Raw genomic sequence first — 23142 nt, 5'->3', positions numbered from 1 at the left:
AATAAGAAAAAGTACAGAAATAAATAAATTGTAAATATACTTTTAGTATGTATTAAAACATTAATCTATTTAAGTGGTATAAAATTTATATTTTAAAGATTCGTTTTAAAAAATCTAAAAAGTTTCCTCGAGTCGTTATGGCCTCAAACAGAATACTTTTATAATTTGTTTAACTAAAAAGCATGTAACAACTTAGTTTTAATTTAAATGTAAAAAATTATTTTGACTTAAATTTAAAGTTTTGTTTTATACATTGTAAAAAAAAATTATGTGAAATTTATACAATAAACAAATTTTCAGGACATACGAAGTTTTTACTTAATAAGAACTCGTTCATCAAACGAATAAATAAAAACAGTATAATTTAGAACATTAAAAGAAAGAACTTTCGATCAACGTACTAGTTGAATTTCAAATATAAGATAAAGTTGTATTACTCTTGGAAATCTCCTTTCAAATAAGCTCAATGTTTCTAAATCTCTCCATTTTTTACAGCAAGCTTTAAGCTTGTTCCAAAAACTCTCAATGTGCTGCGTTTGAACTCTTGTCAAATATACAGCTTTTCAAACCCTTAAAGGTTGCTGCTTTTCAATTCTAAAGGGTGTGCTAAGTGTGTCCAAAAACGATTTAAACTAGCTAACGGACAACATTTCAATTTCATAGTATTTTCTTCGTTAGCCTTTACAAGAAAAATAACTTGGTGTTCTAAAACATAATTCCTATTCACTAATTAAACAATGATGAAGAGAATCTAATGAACAATTAATTTAAACATTAAAACGATTGTGTTTTGCAGTAAGGGAAGGAACATAAACTGATTTAACTAAAAAGTTTTTTATTATTAAAATTAAACTCATCTACTGATATTTTCAACAATTCGGAGTTTGGGATCTATTTATTACTTTTATCAAGTTTAAACCAATTATAACTTTTTTTAAGAAGTACAAATCTCGAGGTGTCAAAGGATTTTTTCTCGATTTAATAAAAACCTGGCAGTCTCAATATAATTTATTATTTAAGATGACAAGAATTTACTCACGGTAATGAAAAGATAAATTCAACACTATTGATTGCTAGAAATATACCAAACTCTACTTTATATCTTTAAGTTTATTGTCTGTTTTGCAATACTTACATTATTTTTATTATTTCTTTTACACCTATTAAAACAACTTGTATCTAAAAACAATCTGTTTAAACATTCTTCAAAAATAAACAGTGATTGTATTTTTTTTATGAAATTATCAAAAATATAATTGGATTATTACTTACTAAAAAATGTATAAAATGTTAAAAGTTAGATTTTTTTCAGCATACTTTCTACACAACTCAGTGTAAGCATGTAAAATTTACTTTTATGGTCCTTAACCAGTTTTTAATAACTGGATAAGTTGTAAGCTGCTTTGTAAAGTGAGAACAAATATTTTACAAGCAATCTAAAATATTAAAGCCTTGGTTTACATTATCAGTTAAAAAAAATCAAAAGCTCCATTAAATTTATTCACAAATGTATAAATGTTTGCATAAAAAATCAGTTAAAGCTCACTGAACAAAAAAACTTCAAAATTAATATAAAGAACTAACTGATTTAACCGAAAAAAAAACATACAAACAAGCAATACCATATTTTAAAATTTATCTAAATTTATAATATCATATATGAACCTTTATTGAACATGCTAAGGAAAAAAATGCCTAAAAAACTTAACAATCTAATTTATCTTTAAGAAAACTTTAATCTATAAATACTCATACAAATATTAATTATAATGAAACAAAACAACAAAAAAATAGTGAGGTTCTATTTTACATGATAGATGCGTTTGATTTAAAACATATTCAAATTGTAAAATGGAAAGGCAAAAGGATTAAGACAAATGATTATATCACAAAACTTGATTTAAATTATTATTTTTACTTGAAACGTTGGCAAAGCAAAAATTGACAATATGAAGTTATAGTCAGCAAACATAAATAGTTTTATTTGTTACATTACAGGGTTACCAAATGTTTTTGGCAAACTTTTTCCAGGTTTTCAAAATTTCTTCCAGGTTTCAAATTTACACATTTTAGGGTCCGTTTTTAGTTTAAAATTAAGTGTAAGGTAAAAAACTGTGTTAATTAGTATAAGAAAATTGAAAAAATATCTTAAAGCTTCTTTAAACATGTTTTTCTATAAAAAGAAAATTTGATGAAGACGATAAAATGTTTTCTATACAATAGATTATTTTGTGTCAAATCAAAATTTTACTACTTAACATGTAAAAGTTGCTTAAAATTCCAGGTTTTTTAGTGACTTTTGTTTAAAATTCTAGTTTTTTTTTTTAATTTCTTAAATTCCAGGTTTCTCTAGTTGTTTTTAGCTTAAACTGTCAAACTCCAAGTTTTTCAAGGATTCCAAGTTTTTTGGCAACCCTGTACATTAGCACCGTATAAACATTTTAGTTCATATTTAACGTATCTATTGAACTCGTATTAAAAATAGTAACAGATCGATTGGAAGCGAAACACGATTGAATAAATAAAACAATTAATTGATAAAATACAAATGGGTTGCCTAAGGTTTTTTGAATCATGTTCTAGGTTTTTTTAACTTCTTCCAGGATTTTATCAGTACAAGTTTTTAGTCCGTATTTAATACAAAATAAAGTTTAAGGGAAATTTTTTTATTAAATATATTAAAAAATTGAAAAGCTACTTCAAATGTGTTTTACAATATAAAAATTTCTAAACGATCCAAAAATTTATTTTTATACAAAATATTTTTCGTGTCTCATCTATATTTAATCATTTGACATGTAAAATGTTAAAAATTCAAAAATTTTTCAGGTTCATTGTGATTTTTGTTCTAAATTCCAGTATTTTCTCAAAACGCCTCAAATTCCAGGTTTTTTGGCAACCCTGATACAATCTTCCGACATACAATCTATTTCAACTTATTCTGCCTCCTTCAAACAAAATTTTCATCATCATTGAGAATTTGCACGTAATTGGCGGGGAACAACCCGACTTTTCCCTGGTCGACCCGCGCCCCCCTCCACCAATCGTCCTCCCCCTTCTCGTACACCTCTATGACGTCATCCACGGAAATGGTGAGCTCGTCCTGCTGGGTGGCGCTATAGTCGTAGATGGCGACGCACTGGCAGATGACGTTGCGATTCTCTGTGACGTCATCGTTGCTGGCGGATGCGAGCGACTTTCCTTCCTTGTCTGATAAAAATAATATTTTTTAATATATTTATAAGTCTCAAGTTTTTTGTTGATCAGGTTGCATGAAAACGTAAACTTAAGTTATTTAAGATGTTAGTTATTTCTGTCTAACAAAAAAGTGAAACATTTATATTAGTAAAACGTATAGTTGTTGTACATAATGTTCCTTTTGGGTTGCCAAATGTTTTTGGCAAATTTTCGCCCGGTTTTCAAAATTTCCTCCAGATTTTTTAAAATACACATTTTTGGGTCTATTTTTAGTTTAAAGTTAAGTTTAAAGTAAGAATTTATGTAAAATATTATAAAAACATTGAAAAGATACTGTAAAGCTACTTCAGATATGTTTTTTAATAAAAAACTTTCGTTATCATCAAAATTTATTTTTTGAGTCAAATCGAAACTTTACTACTTATTATGTTAGAATTCCAGGTTTTTCCAAGTTTTAAGGTTTTTTGGCAACCTTGTTTATAGTTTCTTTTGATGAAAAAAGCATAGATAATGCTTGGAAACAATAATTTCTAAACACAATATTTTTTGGGGTAGAAGTAATGATCGGCAAAAAAGCTTTTTAAAATAAAACTTTCATATACTTCTAAACCTTGTAGTTTATCTGAATTTCCAAAAAAAGAAGTAAGAATACAAAAGTAAAATTAAAAATCTAAAAAATGTGGTTCTACAGCTGAAATTTACAAAAATATATCACAACCTATTTTAATATTAAAAACTAGTTGAAAACTATGCACCAATTAAAAAAAAAACAAGTTTTTTTTTTTTTTGCTTTTGAGACAGTTATTGCTGAGATTCTTTAAATAATATATTCAAACATTTTAAAGTTAGACTATAACTATATTTTAAATTCTACCATGGTTTTCAATTTTTAGCAACATACTAAATAATTAGATGATTAATCATCACTAAGAAACAGTCTGGAGCATTTAAAATTGCTTCTTAATTGCTTTGTCAACAAAAATGCAAAAAAGAGTATGATAACAATATGGAGAAATTGAACTTGAGTTTTCAAAATTATGTGTTCCAGAGCATGTAATTAAAGGAATAAAAAGAAAAGTTTTTACAGGCGTTGTCATTATAAGAACAATTAGCAAAAGCACAAAACAAAAATATTTTTTTAGCAAAACATATATGGCGGTATAAACATAAAGAGGCGAGCACTTGAAATTTGAAAATCAAGAGAATTGATCATTGCATAGCCGCAAGCTACCTAAAACAATTGTTAGCAAAATTACAACATCAATATTTCAACTTAACTTATCATTTTTTAGAATTGTTCGTAAAGCTGTGTTTTGTGATTGTTTCAGGTAACTTTGGATTTATAAACAACTTAACTTCAAGAAAATTATTTTCTTATAACAATTTGCTAATGAAGGTATATAGAATACCTTTCAAATTACTGTTTTAATATAACTTATTTTATAACTAAATATGATGTGTCATAATCTATTATTATTTAAATATAAAAAACACCATACATACCATTAAATATACTTCCACAGTACTTTTTTTTAAATAAGTCATACTGGGATATAATGAAATTTACTTGACGCAAAAGATTTTACGAATAAAAATATTTTTATACAAAATAATTAAGTTATGTAAAAAAATAGCATATATCACTTAAATTAGCTTTAATAAAGTATACCTTAAAAAAAAGCTTCTGTTTTAAAAAAGAAGATAATATAAATTCAAATAATTGGTGTTTATCAGAGCATGTTATATCTAACGTATTTTGTACCGCTTTTATTTGAACGAAAGAAGTATAAACAAAGTAAAAGCTTTGTTTAACTTTTTTCATAACTAAGACAGCTTTATTAAAAAAAACTGTATACAAATTATAACAGTTCAAAAATATTTTGGTGATGTTTTTTTTTTGGAAATATTTAATAAAAATTTGTTCATACAATATTTTTTTTAATTGATGAAAAGTTTTAAAGTTACTTGGGAAGATTTTCATGAAAAACTATAGAAAATAACTTTTTCAATGAACTTTTAAAGTTGTTTCCTTTACTTTCGTACATGATAATTTTTATGAATAAATTTATCTATTGTTTAAAAACTTCCCACAAAAATATATCAAAGTTGGGTCAGAACATTTTTTAGCAATATAAATACAATTATAAAACATACTTTAATTTGAAAACTATTTAAAAAGTATTTTTTGTTCTTCGTTCAATGATACTTTTTTAATTAAATATTAAGGAAGATTTAATAAAAACTTTAAAAATAACTTTTCTATGTTGCTGTTAAACTACTAGAGAGTAAATTTGAGTAAAAATTTAAATTTGTAAACATTTAAAAAAATTATAATTTAAAAAGCCTCCATTAGCTTTAATGTTGCAAAAACTAAATTAATCACTGTGAAAGAGTTAATTTAATTTGTCAACTTCAAGTCTAAACTATATCTTTCGAAAAAAACAAACGTAAAAACTAAATTCTATTTTTATTAAACTCTTTAAGAGGTTTCATTATACCCTAACATTATATAAATTATTACGTAAAATGATAAGGGAGGCATATATCTTAACTAAATAAACAAAACTTCAAAAGTTAGAAAAACGCATAAAACTTACAAACACTTAGTTAACTCTTTTCATCGCTGAAAAAAAGTAACTACATTTATTCAAAAAAATCCTAATTCTTTTACTAACTTAAGTACAAATTCCATAGTATTTTTAAAAGTATATCAATTCAAACAATAACCTATGTTTTCATAGCTCGGAGGAGGATCCTTGTGACTTTTCTGTGAGGAAGAGTGTCCGCTGGAGGAGGTGGAGTTGTTGTCGGACAAGTTAACTAGTTGCTTCGATTTATTCCTGTTTGCTCTCACCGTCGCCACCTGCTGGTTTCTCGACGACCTTCGACCGCTCGACTCGACAACTAAATTAAGAAAGATTGTAGTTGACGCGTTTAGTTGGTAAAAGTTTAAAAAAGCTCGAGAACAAATATCGCCAATTAAAAAAAAAAAAAAACTGAACCCACCATTGGAGCTGCCAGCTGCTGAAATGGTGCTGTAGTTTTTGTATTTGTTGCTGTCATTGTACGAACCTGTATCAAGTAACACAAATATATAATTTTGAATAAATAAAAATAAATCAACACAATGCTTTGATCTTATTTACTATAAGAATTAGCTAACAAGTTATTTTTGTAGAAAAACTAAGTCAAACAATAATAGATGTTTATTACAAGCGAAAATTAAAAATATATATAAACTTACTTTAACTAATTTCATATATTAAAAACAACTCAAATACAAGTTAAATTAAAGTTATTTATTATATGTTTTATGAAACATAACAAACTTTTCGATTTTCTTCTGTTTCTTTCTTTTAGTTTTTCAAGGTCATCACCAGGTCTTGTTTTGAGTACAGAAAATTTAATGCCCTTAAAATTAATGCTCTGGTCATGAATTTAAAAATGTATATACTCTAAATTGAACCGCTAACTATTTTAATTAGATTATTAAAATTCTATTATAGCAAGATTTTTCTATTTTTAATAAAATTATAATGTATGTTTCACACAATTAAAACTACCTTATAATAAATCCTATAACGGCTTTGGCATTATTTAAAAATGTACGTAAAACTTTAATGAAATAAATATTAGGTCGTTTACTCATCGTTATTAGTTTTTTAATAGTACGGTTGTATTTGAAAGTCAAAATTTGAAGTAAAAAACATTTCAAATAAAAAATTGTACACAAAACTCCTTAATATTACAACAAAAACTTCAATTAAACTTAGAATTCTCGTTTCTTTTTAACATTGTACCTGTCGGTCAGTAACTTCTTCAACACTTTTTTCAAACAAATGAGTCGGTTTTGAAGAGCTGCCGTCAATTGTCGCCAATGTTTTGTTCAGCTTGAATCTGATCACATCCAAATAATTCAAAGTTGCAGTTGACTATTTAATAGTTTAAATTATTCGAATATCTAGAATTTATAAAATGTAGAATTTTTGAACTTTCTTGGCACTTGTAACAGATATGTAATGTTTATTTAACACATGCTGTTTATAAAGCTTATTCAAACGACACTTTAGTATTCAGTGACCATTTCAATACAGTATTTAACAATACAAAGCATTGAAAAAATGAAAAGACCATATATATAAATTGAATACAGAACTTTCTTTTAATTAGAATCATGGCATTTTTAACAAGATTAAAAAGAAATTGAGACTAACTAACAGTAATGTCGTAAATAAGATACAAGCATAATATATTCAAAAAAATAAAGTAAGATTGTTTTTTATAGTCCTTTAAATTTTGAAAGAAACAAATTCTCCTACAATTTAGTTTTTTGTGTAGCTTTAGTTCATTTATTTCCTATATATGGCCACACCTTAGAGCTTTTATAATTGTGACATACGCCAATTGAAATTCAATATGAAAAAAATTAAAATAATATTTGCATCGTAAAAAAATTCGTTGTAAAAGTATTTAAAACAACAAAATGTTATGTATATCTATGTTATTACAAATTTAAACCTTTGTAGTTTTTATATAGTTAATAAAATTTAATTATATAGTGTACTCAAGACAAATTCAAAAATAGCATTAATAAAAACTATAACATTTTATTTATAACACCACTATGCTTCTTGTTCAAACAGTTTATCAAAGTAATACATTTTATAAATAAAGTATTTTTGGCTAACTATGTACAATGATAATCCACTTAAACAGAAGGTTGCTTAAAGGAGAACTAATACAATATTTAAAATACTTGTTTTTGGTGTATATCTAGTAAAATTTTATTATTGTCAGGTATGTATACACGTTTTTAAGAGTTAACTTAGAATTTTAATATCAAATAATGTTCAAAACTTTTTTTAAGTTTATTTTTGTATAAGTATTGCCCAAATATGATTGTAATTTGTGCTATTTTATTTCAGATTTATTATTATTGTAACTTATTTGTTAATCTTTAAACACAAAAAAGATATGTATCAAATTTTGTGCAAACTCATTAGCTAACTTAAGCAATTATAAACCTGCAGCAATTTGTTTTGTATGTTTAAACCCTCACTGGTCATTGATTGTTCTTCAATGCGCTTCAAACCGTCTTTGTGAATTGTTTCTTTTTGATAGTCGTTCAAATATTTCTCAAGAAGCCTCCGTAATGACTGTTTGCGCCTATTGACTTGCATGGGAAAATTGAAGTTTTCTTGCTAAAAAACTAGGTTTTTTAATATCTACTTAAAAACTTACTAAATAAAAAGTATAATTTTTCATTTTATGCTTGAGCTTAAGGCAAAAAGCATGAAGCGAAGCATGTGTTCAATGGTACCAAATAAATTATTAACTTTCGACTGAACATCTAAATATTTGTGTTTGCACTTGCAATGTGTTTACATTGTGAATTCAGCAAACTGTTTCTACTCTTAAAAACTGTTTTTTTCTTTTTTGTAAAATGTTAAACTTATTAATTTAAAAAAACCTGTTAATTCATAGTTTTAAATTAATAATTGTATATTTACTCTAATATGTTATAAATTCAAAACTAACATAATAATCGCATAGTATCTGTTCAGAATAGTAATCGGCTCCCTTGCATTTTTCAGCAACAACGGATATTTCTTTGGAAGGTGACAGACGCTTCTCATCAACCGCTTCGTCGATTATCCGACAACACTGTTAACAAATCCGTTGGAAATAATTAACTAAAACTTATATTACTACAGAATACATATGAGCAAGTACAGTTGCTTAAAAGTCAAGTAAAACAAAAAAAACATTTATTAGTTGAAAAATAATTTGTATAAACTTATAAAAAATAAAAATAGAAAAAATGAAAGCAAGTTTAGTTGCTTAAAAATCAAGTACAACAAAAGAAAAACTTTTTTTATTTTGGAAGGAAGGTCGTACATGACGTCAGAGTATTGTCGGATTACGTGGCAGATTTCCCTGTACTTGTTGTCCTCCATATTCTATTAAAAAAATAAGTATTTCATACAGTTCAAATGCAGATTAAAAACTCTTCAATAAAATAAACTATAAATCTTAAACAAATACCTCTATATCGTCGCAACACTGGAAACTGTTCAGTTCCCACTCCTGCCTGCTTCGTTCCAGCGTCATGAGCGAGTTGTAGTAGTCGCCGTCTGTTTTGCGAATCACATCTTCACTGCGGGCTTGCTTGTTCACCAACTGCAAGATAAAATAAGTTTTTTAAATTCAGTTTTGCAGAAAAGACAAAATGACTTAGGTACGACGCTAAAACTTTTATTGTTTTTAAATAAGTTTAACACTTTAAACAAAATTTTCTTTTTAGCTTTATGTAAAGGAGTATTTGAAAAACTACTTTTATTCATACTTTTTTAAATTAAGGAATTCTTAATCAGTACAATAAAGTATAAAACAGTTATAAAACTAAAATGTTTACTAATAATTTATTACTGTAATTATTACTGTTACTTACATTGTAGCTGATATGTGTTTATAAATTTAAAACAAAAAGTACAATACACACTTAAAATATAATACATTTGTGAAGTATATTTACACAAAAGATAATAATAAACTTTGTGTAATAATTATTACAGCTTGTTTTAAAGTATAAATACTAGCTTTTATAAATTTTGTTGCCTTATAAAGTTTGACAACTATTACAAACAAGCTTGTATATAAGAAAAAAGTGTACCAATAAAGTAAGAATAAAAAAACAAACTTGACTTTATATACTGTTAATCTTAGTATTTTTTTATAATACAACTTATTTAGGAACACTAAATTACTTTCAAGTTTTGGAACTTTTTGATTTTTAATTTTATAATAAAAAGTTTGAAGAAAACATAATATAAAATTAGACAACTAAAAAAATAAGCTGAACACTTTAAAATCATCTATTGTATTACAAACGCTAATAAACTAAATATATTTTGTTAAACATATGTATGTACAAAAAGGCCAAAAATTAACTATAAACAGAGTCATGTAGTCTTCATTTTATTTTTTATTAAATTAAAATTAATTAACAAACAAAATATCTTTGTCATATAATCGCGTTAAATTATACAAAAACACAATAGAGCCTTAAGAAATATCACGCTGTTTTAAAAATTTAAGTTCTTAAATTAGAAAGACATTTTATAATCAAAACTTATTTATATACAAAAAAGTAAACTGTTAACAAAACTAAACAAATTTATACATTACAATTTTTTACATAAAAACAAGTTATACATGCTTCGCTATGTAGTATTGGCTGTTCACCACTTTTTCTTTAATAATAACATTAAATTTTAATAGTTTTATAAATATAAATTGATTATTGTCATGTTTGTTGTTTGCTGCTAATATTTTTTATGTAAATTTACTAGGCATAACTTTTATGCAAAGTTTGTTCATTTGAAACAATTTCTTTATTATAAACTAAAAAATACTATGTACAAAAAATATACAAAACCAATAAATATTTAGTAATTTTGTTACAACATGCTAAAAGTGTAACTAATTTAGTAAGGAAATAATATATAATTAAAGCATAACTACTAAATACTAACTTTTTGTTGTTCTTTTTCCGTTTTAGTTCTTGGTCCGTCTATTTGTTCGATTAGCATTTCATTTTCACGTCTCTGAACATGCATTCTCTTTTTTAACTAAAACATTTCAAAATCAATTAACTAAAGCTAACAAAAGCATTAAAACTATACAGATTATTAATAAATATAACGAAAAGCTAAAACATACTTTAACATGGTCGGCATACTTTTCATTCCATACTTTGAAACTAGATTCAACTCTTTGTTCAGCCTAAAGTTAATCAACACATCAATACAAGTTTCAAATGTAGCAGAGAAACATTAAAAAAAAGGTATAAATGATTACTTTTAAAACTAGTAAGAGTAACTAAGTATATGCTTTACAAAAACATCATCCTAGAGTTGTAAATTTTTAATAAGCTTAACTAAAAGAAATTTGAAATTCTAATTTAAAATTACTGACAATGATAAGTATTTCATAACTTATTTAAGTTATGATGCAAAAATTTACTAGCTATTTTTCAAAATATATACAAAATAAACTGTGAAAAAATGATACAAACTTAAATATATGCTCAACACAATAATTTAACATTAAAAGTATGATTACAAGTTTTCTCTGGTGAGTTTAGATTCATTAGCTTACAAACATTTTGCACCTTTTTGACAAAAAAAATCTCGTTTAAATATTATGAAGTGATGCTTTAGGTGACATATAAAAACTATCTAAGTTCAAAAGAAGACTAAAATATTTATTTAAAAATTTATAACAAAACAAAAGTTATTTTAATTAGTATAAAAAACAGATTAAAAAGTTAAACCAAAAACGAATAGTTTGAGTAAAATTGTTGTAATTTTTAAGACTTCAAAGTTTTATTGATTCACGCTTAGAGAAAAACAGTTTTATTTGAAAAACAATACAGCATTTTTTATACTCATATAAGTTTAAATTCATCTTTTCTAAATCAAATAACTTAATTATTATATTTTTATTTTAGGTCTATTTAAAATAAAAGAACTAAAATATAAAAACTAACGATTTTCCGAGGTTTCAATTGTGCTTCAGTAAGAGTAGACAGTGGCCTTATACATCTTTCATGTAAATCAGCGCAGAAGTCCCTTTTATAATGTTTAGACAATTAATGTATTTTTAAAATAAACTCTTTACTAGCTTACTTATAATAATAAGGTAACATTCAACTTTTTACACTTAAAATTAATTATTTAGTTATTAAATTGAATAAATTAATTAAAATATATCAATCAAATTAAAGTTTTTATTTCAGTAAGTTTAAAGTTAATAGGTGTATTTATAAACACACCTTATATGGGTATTTAACGTGATTGTATTAAGACATTCTAGAGGTACTTAAATTACGCATTTAAAGTTAGAAACTCATTAAAAAAAATTCAAGCTAATACATGAACTCAATAAAGTAAAGTTGCACAGTGGACTGAAAAGGGGGGTCGAGTGGTCTTTGATATATATCTGTCACAAAAAGCACTATCATACAACTTATAATTACACTCAGTGTTACAACTAGAACAAAGCCTAATATGGTTTGTTTTTATTTTTCAAATGGTAAAAGTTTTAATTTATAATTAAACTTTAGGACTAAAATAGAAAATACCTCAACAAAGTCACATTTCCTACTAAAATCACCTAAACCCTAAAAAAACTGTTATATTCCATTTAAATACATATTTGTATATGGATTTCTTGTCATACTTGCTAAAACATAAAAATAATAATTGTCTGTGACAGGTGTTTTCATAAATTTAACTCTTAAAAATACCCTTTATTGTTCGAAAAACACCAATGACTTTACAGAAAGAATAGCAGTTTTTTTAAATGAGAAATAATACACTTTTATTTTTAAATTACATAAAAAGCAAAAAATTGCTACATTTAAACTTACGTAACTATTACTATACTGAAAGAATAGTAGAACCTAACAAAGAAACCCAGCTCCAAAAAGTTTTTGTAAGCAGAAGCCCAGCTCTAAAACATTTAAATAAATTTCTTGGTTTAACTTTTTAGTCACTGAATTGGTCAATGGCCGCTTGCCAGCCCACTGTGAGTTGTTATACAAGTACTTATTACAAAAACAGTTTCAACCTTTTTAGTTTACAAATATTAAAACTAAACATACAATAACATGGCGTATAAAAAAATATATATAGTATTAAAAAACTAAATATAGTGTTTCAATGATGAACCTATTATAGTAAAAATTTTATGAACTAAAAATAAAGTAAAATATGTTACAAACTTATGAATGTCTGCTTCTTTTTCCATTTCTAGGCCAACAGTGTTCCAAGCACTGCTTAATGGAGAAGATATTATCAAACAGGAAGCTTTTGAAATTTTTTGACCAAGCCTTCTCAGACTTTTTGAGTACATTTGCTCTAGTTGAATCCTGCAATATTATGTTGTTGAAACTTTAAAACTAGCCAAGTTTTATTTTTAGCTGTTATTGGAAAACCTTAAATTTCAACAATAAGTTATAAAACCATTCATTTTGTTTTATTTATTAAGTAAGTTTAAAACCACAGTGTACTTAAAACCAACAACAATGAAGGCATATAAAACTATAGGAAATCAAACTGTTTAAAATTTGCTTCACTGCTTTTATCCCTATTGTGCAAATTTTATAAAACCATTTATATACTATTTGCAACTAAGTTTATAGAAATTACTCATTTTTATTTCATATTTTATTTTACAAACATTTTCAAAACTATACAAGTTTCATTATCAAGTGGTAAATGCTAAATATTTTTGAAAATTTTTTTTTAGTAAAACTGTTTAAAAAATAAGTTTAAATTACAACTTATAAACTAATTCAAATTAACACAAATTTTAGACTCTAGCAATTAAAACTTTAGTAAAGATATGTTAAGCAATAAATTGTTAATAGTTTTGCTTTTCCATTTAATGCTATTTGCATATTTAACTCAAGTTGTTCTTACCCAATCAACATTGATTCCAAGCTGTAGAGTTTGCTTTGGCTATGTCACTTCAAAACTTTAAAGCTTTGAACTATGTCAGATTTTGACAGCGTGTGCAATTATAAAGATGGTCGAACATTGCACTGTTTTTATCTGTTTCACAGTGGTCTGTAATTTGTTGGAAGACTTGTCGTGATGTGTCTCCAATATAGGAGATGCTCTGATCCACAGAGCAGGTGTATTTATAAATAACATTTGCGTCAAACACTTCCAAGCATTTATTTTTGCTACTGAAGTAGTCAGAAACTTTTTTGCTGGTGTAGGCCGGTTTTATATAAATATTGTGTTTTTGAAATGTGGATGCTATTTGTTTTTAAAAACGTAATGAACAACTACCAACGTAAACTGTTGTGAAATAAGAGCAGTTTTCAATGTCTGTTTATTTTTTTTTAAAGTGGTAATCTTTTGGTTGTTTGATTTTGAGTTGTCAATTTTATGAATTTCAACAAATTTGTTGATTTTTGACTCTTATAATGTTTTTTGGATACTGATTCTTAAGTAATAAGATTTTAATTTTTGTAATTTTTTTAAAGCTGTGAAATTAGAGCATATTTTTAGCGCTCTGTTTAGATAAAAGTTCATCAAACTGAGTTTCCAAAATTTTGGACAAATACTGGTGTATTGCAAAACTAGACCCGTGTCTGTTGGTTTTCTGTAAACATTTGTGTGTAGTTAGTTTGATACTTGCTTTACTTCAGTGTTGAGAAACGGTAGTTTTCCATTAACAGTTGTTTTCCATTAAGGGCATAGGGGGGTCTGACATTTTTTTTTACTAAAAATAACATTGGATCTTATGTGAAAGCTTAAAGTAAAAAATACCAGCCAGTTTTTATAGAATTAAAAAATATTATTTAACTATTGAAATATTGTAATTTTCATAAAAAGTTTCCTATACAAATGTATGAACCGCAAGTTTTTGAGGGTCAATTTTCTCGGAAATTTAAAAAATCACTAAAAACCTATCTTCTCCTTCATTTTTTGAGATAAGACCTCAAACCTTCAGGAAACGTTCCTTTTATAGTTTAAAAGACTTTAAAAGTTGGAATATCATAAATATTTAAAAATAAAAATTTTAGATTAAAAAAAAAATAGCTGGTTTTTTTTAATAAAAATTTTAATTTTAAAAATTAAAAAATATCCTTCATTTAATCTTTTTAAAATTTAATAATACATTTTCTGAGAAAATTAAAAAAAGATTCCTTAAAAAATGAAGGAGGAGATAGATTTTTAGTGAAATGGTCTTTTTTTGCGTTTTTAGTTTGCACCTTCCATTAGGAACCTATTGAGGTCACCGACTTTGACTGCTCATATCTCAAAAAATACTTTGAATTTTTTCAAGCCAACATATAAACATACAAGACAACTTTTAGAGATATTATTGCATAGTACTCAAAACATATAACTACAACATATTTTTATTATAGTTTAGAATACATAACTTATATTATTTAAGTATTTTAGAATCTTTATACTATAAATACCTGTATATAGTTGTTTAGACCAGTGGTCTTTAAAGTGTGCACAAGTGCACACTAGTTTACACAAAAGTTATTTTGGGGTGAACAAAATGTTTTATGTGATGCATGAATTGTAACTTGAAAAATTATCCTAAATTTTGAAACTTACACTAGATATTTTGGTTTTGATGATGAATATCAAAAAAAAAGGTCTTAGGGATTTTTAGTGTAGTTTTTAAACTTATACTAGATATTATGGATAAAATTTAGGAAATCTATGGGGCAATAATGCCATAATTTAAAATTACACTAAATATTCTTAGTTGGTGATGAAGAGCAAAAAAAAAAGGTCTTAGGCAGTTTAAATTTTTTTAGGAAACCCTGTACTAAATATTATACAAAATTTGAAACTTATAATAGATATTGGCACATTAGGGTACACAGAATTTTAACTTTGCAATTTAGGGTGCTTTGATTAGCTTGAAGACCACTGGTTTAGACAAAAGTTATATTAAAATTTAATTATACAAACTCTTACAACTTATAAATTTTTTGATTAAGTTGTTTTTCATTTATTCAATTTGTAGTCTTATTTTTGGTTAAAAAATATCTTAATAAGGTTATAAATGAGTAAAATAATTTTTTAGTCTTTTTTTATGCATTAACAACTAAGCTACTAGTTGCTTTTTATAGTTTTATATAATTAAAAATAGCTTTTGAGATATAAGCAATCAAAGTTATAGAGTTTCATAGTATTCTAGTAGAAGGCGCTAAAAAAGGGCTAAAAAAGACTATTTCACTAAAATTTTTTCTTCTCCTACAATTCTTGAGCAATCAGGAGATTTGGGGTCAGTTTTGAATTCATTCTAGAGTGACTGATTCCTTCTTCATTGTGCAGTATATTGTTTTGCCATACGGATTCAAGTGGTTTGTTGCACAAGTTGAAGATGTAAATCCTCAATCAAATGAGGTAGAAATCTTATACTTTATTTATCAGATCAATATGAAACATTTATTGTATCAGAGGAACCTCAGTGTTGGGAATTCCCATTGAGGATTTTGATGAAGCTTTCACATTACAACTTTTAAGCACCTCTTCGATCACCGATCAGGTTTTATTACACCTTTTCTGAGGAAAAAGTTGCCAGGGCTAATACAGCATTTGCTCAATGGAAGTACCATAAAAAACATAAAAAAATTTTAAGGTAAAAAAATGCATATATAAAAACAATTATTATGATAACAGACAATAAATATTTATCAAAAACTATTTCTTACTCAACAATTTATTTTTAGCTACTGACTGGCTTATAACAAACAACTGTAAAATCATTCTTAAAAAATATGTAAACAGTAACAATGACTCAGCTATTAAAAAGAATGTAATGCCACTATTACTTAAATAATAGTTTAGAATCAACTTACTTTTATTTATAGTGACATAAAACATATATTACTATTTATAATACAGACTTTTTTTCTACATTTTTTATTATAATCAATTAAGTTATCAATACATAAATTTGTTAATAAGAAAAAGAAAAGTTTTTACAGTTTGAAGTAATTTAAAAATAAATAATACTAAAATTAAAACTATTTAAAGTTCTCATATTGTAGCATTTATTATCTTTTTAAGAAGTAAACATCAATTTTAATATAGTGATACATGATTTTATTTATAAAAAAAAAAACAATGCATACATTAAAAAAACTAAAGTAAATTTTAAATCTTATCTGGTCAACTGTAACTAAATAAGTATCGTCATCTTATAAAATTGCTTTATTTTAATTTTGTTATCACATACCTTTCACTTAAAGCTGCAACTATTTCTCTACCAAAATCTGTTCCAGATCTCGTGTATCTTTTCATTTCTTCAAACCCATTAATACCCTGTAAAAATATTTGCTTTAGCTTTATAGAAATATAAAATTAATTAAATACTCAAATAAAGGTTATTCAAAAAATATTCAATTTATGAGTCTTTTATTTTACAACTTATTATTAATTTGTTTTTCTAGGTCATTAACCCAACACAAAAAACATTAATACTTTCACTATTAATCTTTAATGTTAAACTTTCTGTGAGGTGTACAAGGGATAAAATTATCATAAAAAAATGAAAACTTACACTGTCATAATAGCTTGTCTTTTCTTCTTTTTAAGTTACTCTTGGCTTTTGACTATAGTAAAAAATTCAACTTGTGTAGTAGAAGCATAAAAACAAACAAATAGTAGGTTTTTGTATTATCTCTTTTCAAAAAATTTCTTAGAAAATACTTTTTTATTTCAATTTAAGGCTTTTAGTCAAATTAAACTTAGCTTTTATACATAGTCCTCTTGTCAACTTGAGATCAAAAATAAGCTCTAATTTTGTTCTAAGCTTTTTAATTATTCCTAACATTTATTTTTTCTCAAAGTAGTCAAGATTTTTGCTGTAGGAGTGTTAAAACTTTCAAAATAGTTTACTTAGTTTATGTGTAAGTGATAACAAGTCTATCAATTATTTTCTCAGTATATAACTTTAAGAATAATAAAATAAAACTAACCATGAAAGTATGACGAAAATGAGTCATCCTTTTTTTTTAATTAACAGTTTTTTACTAGATAAATTGAAGAATGTTTGTCTGTAAAAATATTATATTTTTCTAATTATAAATGTATATTTATTTACATGGTTTAAACAATTTTTTTATGGAAAAACTTAATAATAGTTTAGATTGTGTAAATTGGATATTTGATTGTTTATTTAACAACAATAAAAAATATCAAAATAATTGGCCCTAAGAACTAGTGTACATAAAACCTTTTGATTATCTAGACATAAACCACATGGATACAGTTTAAAGGACCTCGTAAAACTTAGTTGTTAGGGTGAAACTTATAAATTATTTGGTTTAATATTATAACAAAGCTTCTAATAAAAAAAAGGATAACTTTTAAACTTTGAAATGTCTAAAAACTATACCGATTAGAACAAATTTTTTAACCTGTTTTACTACTTAGAAAACACTCAGTGTAGACTATTTTACAATTAAGTATTACAAGTTTCATGCAAAAGCATTGTTATAGTGAAGCAGTAATGATCATTTCGCACTTTAGTTAGTTTTGATTGTTAATGCTCTGCAAATGGTTTTGAAAAATTTGATTTTTAAAAATTTAAGAAAAAAGTTATTTATGAACAAATATGCAACATTTTCTAATTTTCTCACTTCTTATATATTTATAGTTTTTGATTTATTATAACTTTTATTTGATTTTTAGAAAATTCCTAACAGTTCTAGTTGGTATATGTACTGTTAATTCCCAATAAAGTTATTTTTTATCTATAGTTTATTGAACGAAAAAAAGCGCTCAAAATATTTGGTCTTAATACCTGGTGCACAAAGAACCTTTCGGTTATCGAGTCACACACCACGGATATCTTTTAATGTCTAATAGTAAGTTTATTGAGCAAAAACGAAGATGCTCGAAATAAAAACTTTGGTTCAAGTACCTGGGTACCTCAAAAGGCCTCTCGGTCATCAATTCATACACCCAACTTAGATAAAAATTGTATTGAGCAAAAAATTAAACTTTTTATTCAAGATTTAAACTGTTAAACAAAAAACTCTATTAAACTATGAAAAACTAAACTCAGAAACTAAGCACTAAGCAGTTTTAATTATTTTCTAAACAAAAACCTATATGTAGTAGTAAAGTTTTTACCAAAAACAAATAAGTTAACTTGAAACAAAATAAGCAAGTTTATCTGAAATTAATGGCACATAAAATTCATATTAAACTTTATGTTATAAGGTACACTGTTTATCTAAAATAACTTTCAATTTAAGTTTTATCAATACTTTCAGAAAGTAATTCAAGTTTTATTAAATTTTTACGAAAACAAATTTAAACAGTAAAAATATTTTAATAAAATATTCATTCTACTATAAACTTGTTTCAACTTATTAAAAAATACATTTAAAAAACCAATAAAATAAAACTGTAACATTAAAACAACATAACTCTGCTTAAAATAAGTAAAATAGTTTAAATTATGTCATTTTATTTAAAATTATTAGTTTTTACAACTTTTTTAAATATAAAAATTTTAAAGTTTATCTTTAATCAAAAAAATAATGTAAACAGACACTAAAAAAAAAAAAAAATAAATTAATTATTTTTGTAAAAAAAATCAATAATAATAACAAAACAAGTAAACCTAATAACAGTTTTACGTTTTTCTAGTAATTTTAGCTTGTCATTCAAGTAAATATGTCGATCTTATGATAAAGTATTTATAGAATCTAGTCTAGTGAGTTTGTTGACATCGATGAAATGTTGACATTTAAACCAATTTATATAGTAGCACTTTAAAATACTTAAAATTTTTTACTATCTAGTCTAGATCGATGCCATTGAAACCAATTAATACACTCAAAAATGACAATACTCAAATATAAAAATTTTATAATTTACTTCTTAATTATAAATATGGTTAAAAACTGATCGTTGTTCATCTAAAATAAACTTTAACTAATTAATCTTTTAATAAGCTATCCTTCAGGTCAATAGTAAAATTCAAATTTGACTTTGGTCTTTTAAATTGATAAGTAGGTTGCTATATTAATTTAAAACTAATTACCAACTGACCGGTATCCGTCCAATTTATTTCACGTTCAATCAATTCTTAGTTGAATGTAAAAGCTTAAAATTATTACTACATACTGTTTGACACCTTTTTTTTTACATTAAAAAAATAGCAGATATTTTTTTTTACAATAAATATGTGCAATAAAAGTCACAAAAATCGTAAATCAGTTAAACAAGCGCTAATAGGTGTAATTAACCTTAACTAAACCTGGTAAAATATATTTTCAAAAGTCTAACATTGTTTAAAAAAATGTTTGGGTTAAGAAGTTCTATTTTAATAATTTACTATTTAATATGTACTTATTTTATATACATTTGATTACAAGTTTGTATCAATATTGATTAAATTTGAATAAGGTCGCTCTTCCTCAATCAATATTGATTCCAGCCTGTAGAGTTCCAGACTGTAGAGTTGTAACCAAAGCGAACTCTACAGCCTGGAATCAATATTGATTGAGGAAGAGCGACCTTATTCAAATACGCAAACATCATTAAATGGAAAAACAAAATTATTAACAATCTATTAATAAACATATCTTTATTTTTACTTGCTAAATCTCTAAATTTTGTATTTATTTGAATTTATTCATACGTGATAATGTAAAGTTGTTTTTTAAAGCTGTTCACTTACCAAAAAAATTTTCAAATTTCATTTAAAATTTGTCACTTGACAATGAAACTCGTATAGTTTTGAAAAGCTTTGTGTAATAAAATATAAAACGAAATGAATAATCTATTGATATTAAGTTGCAAATGGTATATAAATACGTTCAAAAACCTTCCTGTAATAGTAACTTTATATATGTTTAGCAATTGGAAAGGAAGTACTTAGGTGGAATTTATTGGATAAAATTATTGTAAGGGGATTGATGATCTATAATGAACTATAGAGTTTATGAAGTTGTTTTGTCTATGTTTAATTTAAAAGAGTGTTTTTACTCGGATGTACTATTTATTAAACTTTAATTGTATGTTCTAAAGGTATAATTAAAAAATATAGATTTCCAAGTTGTTAATAGTAAATTTAATTTAGTACAGAAATAAAACTAGAGTATTTAGGAAAAATAAATTTTAATTCGTATTGTATAGTTTATGTAGAAAAACTACAAAAGCAATTTAAATATTCTTGGTAAAAATGTCTATTTAAATAATAATATTATCATTTATTTGTAAAAAACTTTTTAATAAGTAATAAACATCTAAAAATTTGCAGTGTGAAAATCTGTTCAGGAAAATCGACAGTTCAGAAGTTGAAGATTTGCAAGAACGCTTCAGTGAGAAGACCACTCCAGAACAAATACAAGAATGGGAAAGAAATATAACAGATCTGGTTAGTTTTAAATAAGATAGTTTAAACTTAGTTCAATGATAGTGAAGTGCTCAAGTTTTTTGAATCAAATATTCTTTGAAATAAGTTTTAAGACTTTGTCTTTTTACAGAAGACATGTCTTTTGAACGTTATAATTCAAATAAAAGTGTAAGTAGTTGTTGTTTGTTTATGTATTTAGACCAGGGTTTCCCAAAGTGGGCGATGTCGCCCCCCTGGGGGCGATTTTAGTAAATCGGGGGGCGATAACTAGTAAAGGGGCGAAAGGGTGGGCGAAAACTAGTAAGGGGGCGGAAGGGGGGCGATTTTAAAGTTTTGGCAGTCATAAAAGTTTTACTTTTTATCTCGCTATTTTACTAATTTTAGCTTGCTGTTAAATATTTGAACCTGAGGTAAAACTTAAACAAAAAAAGTCCATCTAGGTCCTCCTAAATCAAGTACAGAGTTCCTACTTTTTAGAATTTGCGAGATTTTTACAATTTTCCAAAAAACACTAGATTTCCTTAGATAAAGTTGAAAAAATCATTAATTTTCCTATATTTAACTTTTTATTTTTAGTTTTGAACCATTTTTTATGATATGTACAATACATAACATAATTTTTTATAGATTAATTTATATTTTTCATGTAAAAAAAGCAGAGTTTAAAAACTAAAACAAAAATAAGAAAATATTACAGATTGTTTTTATTTTTGACAAATATTTTTCATGATTTTTCACTATTTTTTTTTTTTTTTCCAAAGCTAGTTTTTTAAAATTTTGATGAGAAACCTTCAAGTATTAGTATTTTACTGTTGATTCTTTTATTTTTTCAAAAACTCCTTAATCTAATTTTAGATTTAGTATAACTTAAAATCAACAAAGCCTGCATTTAACTAACTAATTTAAAAAGTTAATGCTTCAAACTTAAGTTTTGATTTTCTTGAAAGCTGACTGTTATAATATAGATTGATTTCATACATATCAGCAGACGTTTATTATTAAAAGTTTTTAAATATTATGCACAACCCTAACGTTTTTATTAATTAATATATTGTTGTTCAATCCAAAATTATTTTTATGCACAACTCTATACATAAGTGCATTTTTAGTTTTAGAAAATAAATTTGTTTCTTAATAGTTTTGGAAATATCCTAATTCAAAGGTTAGTTGTAGCAGTTAGTTCTGATTGTAATAGTCTGCAAATGCTTTTATTATTAACTTTAAGTTTTTTTAAGTTAGTTAATTAGAAAGTAATAAAAAAGTTTAGAAAATGTTTATTTTTTCGTTTAACAAATGACAGTCCTGTTTTATTTTATTAATTTTTTTGTATATATTTGAAAATAATGTTTAGATTTTATAAACTTCAGTTGTTTATTGTATTTATTTTGACTGTTTAACCTTTATGAATTTAAACTATATCAAGCTATATTGTAACTCATTTAAGCAAGTACAGTTTTAATTTTATAATGTACAATCATTCGTTAATGGCAGTTTAACAAGTAGTATTTCTTTGAACGTTTTTTATTAGAATGCAAGTGTAAAAAACACTCTTTTTTTAATCTTACTCGAGTATCAGTCTGTTAATATTGATTCTGTCATTTTTCGAAAGACATCTAAATCTAATTTAAGATTTAGTTTAACTTAAAATTTACAAAAGCTGCATTTAACTAATAGTTAAAAAAAAAATTGTGGTAACACTAAATCATTTATTTTCATTAAAGATAAATGTTGAAACTTATACTGATTTCAAAGATATCAGCAGACATTTATTATTTAAATAATTTTTAAAGTTTATTTGTAAAGTTGAGATCATTAAATTTAATTTATACCATATATTTTGTTAATAATGGCTACTATATCCAAAAAAGTTAGATATTACAAAGAATACTAATTACAACATGGTTTTATTGAGAATGTAAGTAACAGAACTCAACCTTTATGCCTAATATGCGAACTATTCAGTAATGAAGCTATGAAACCATCACAGATCAAAGATCATCTTAAAAGATTTCATTCAGA

The 23142-nt window shown here is 25.1% G+C and overlaps 1 protein-coding gene across 1 annotated transcript; it reads right to left on the bottom strand.

Moving 5' to 3' along the window:
* Positions 1–1738: 1738 nt before the first annotated feature.
* On the bottom strand, positions 1739–17808 carry LOC145849792 (nostrin-like). Its single transcript, XM_082954849.1, has 15 exons — positions 17729–17808; positions 16987–17072; positions 12986–13132; positions 11750–11831; positions 10921–10983; positions 10734–10829; positions 9244–9378; positions 9069–9158; positions 8737–8862; positions 8223–8399; positions 6999–7130; positions 6528–6609; positions 6205–6270; positions 5926–6102; positions 1739–3210 (listed from the first exon to the last, which is right to left on the bottom strand). Exons 1-15 carry the CDS (start codon positions 17753–17755, stop codon positions 2951–2953), a joined length of 1746 nt encoding a protein of 581 aa, XP_082810975.1. The 5' UTR covers positions 17756–17808; the 3' UTR covers positions 1739–2950.
* Between the last annotated feature and the right edge of the window lie 5334 nt (positions 17809–23142).

The sequence above is a fragment of the Thalia democratica genome, chromosome 2, assembly GCF_965202585.1.
Source record: "Thalia democratica chromosome 2, ktThaDemo2.hap1.1, whole genome shotgun sequence".
Lineage (NCBI taxonomy): Eukaryota > Metazoa > Chordata > Thaliacea > Salpida > Salpidae > Thalia > Thalia democratica.
Note: the sequence above shows the minus strand (reverse complement) of the source record. Positions and strands in the feature narration are given on the sequence as shown.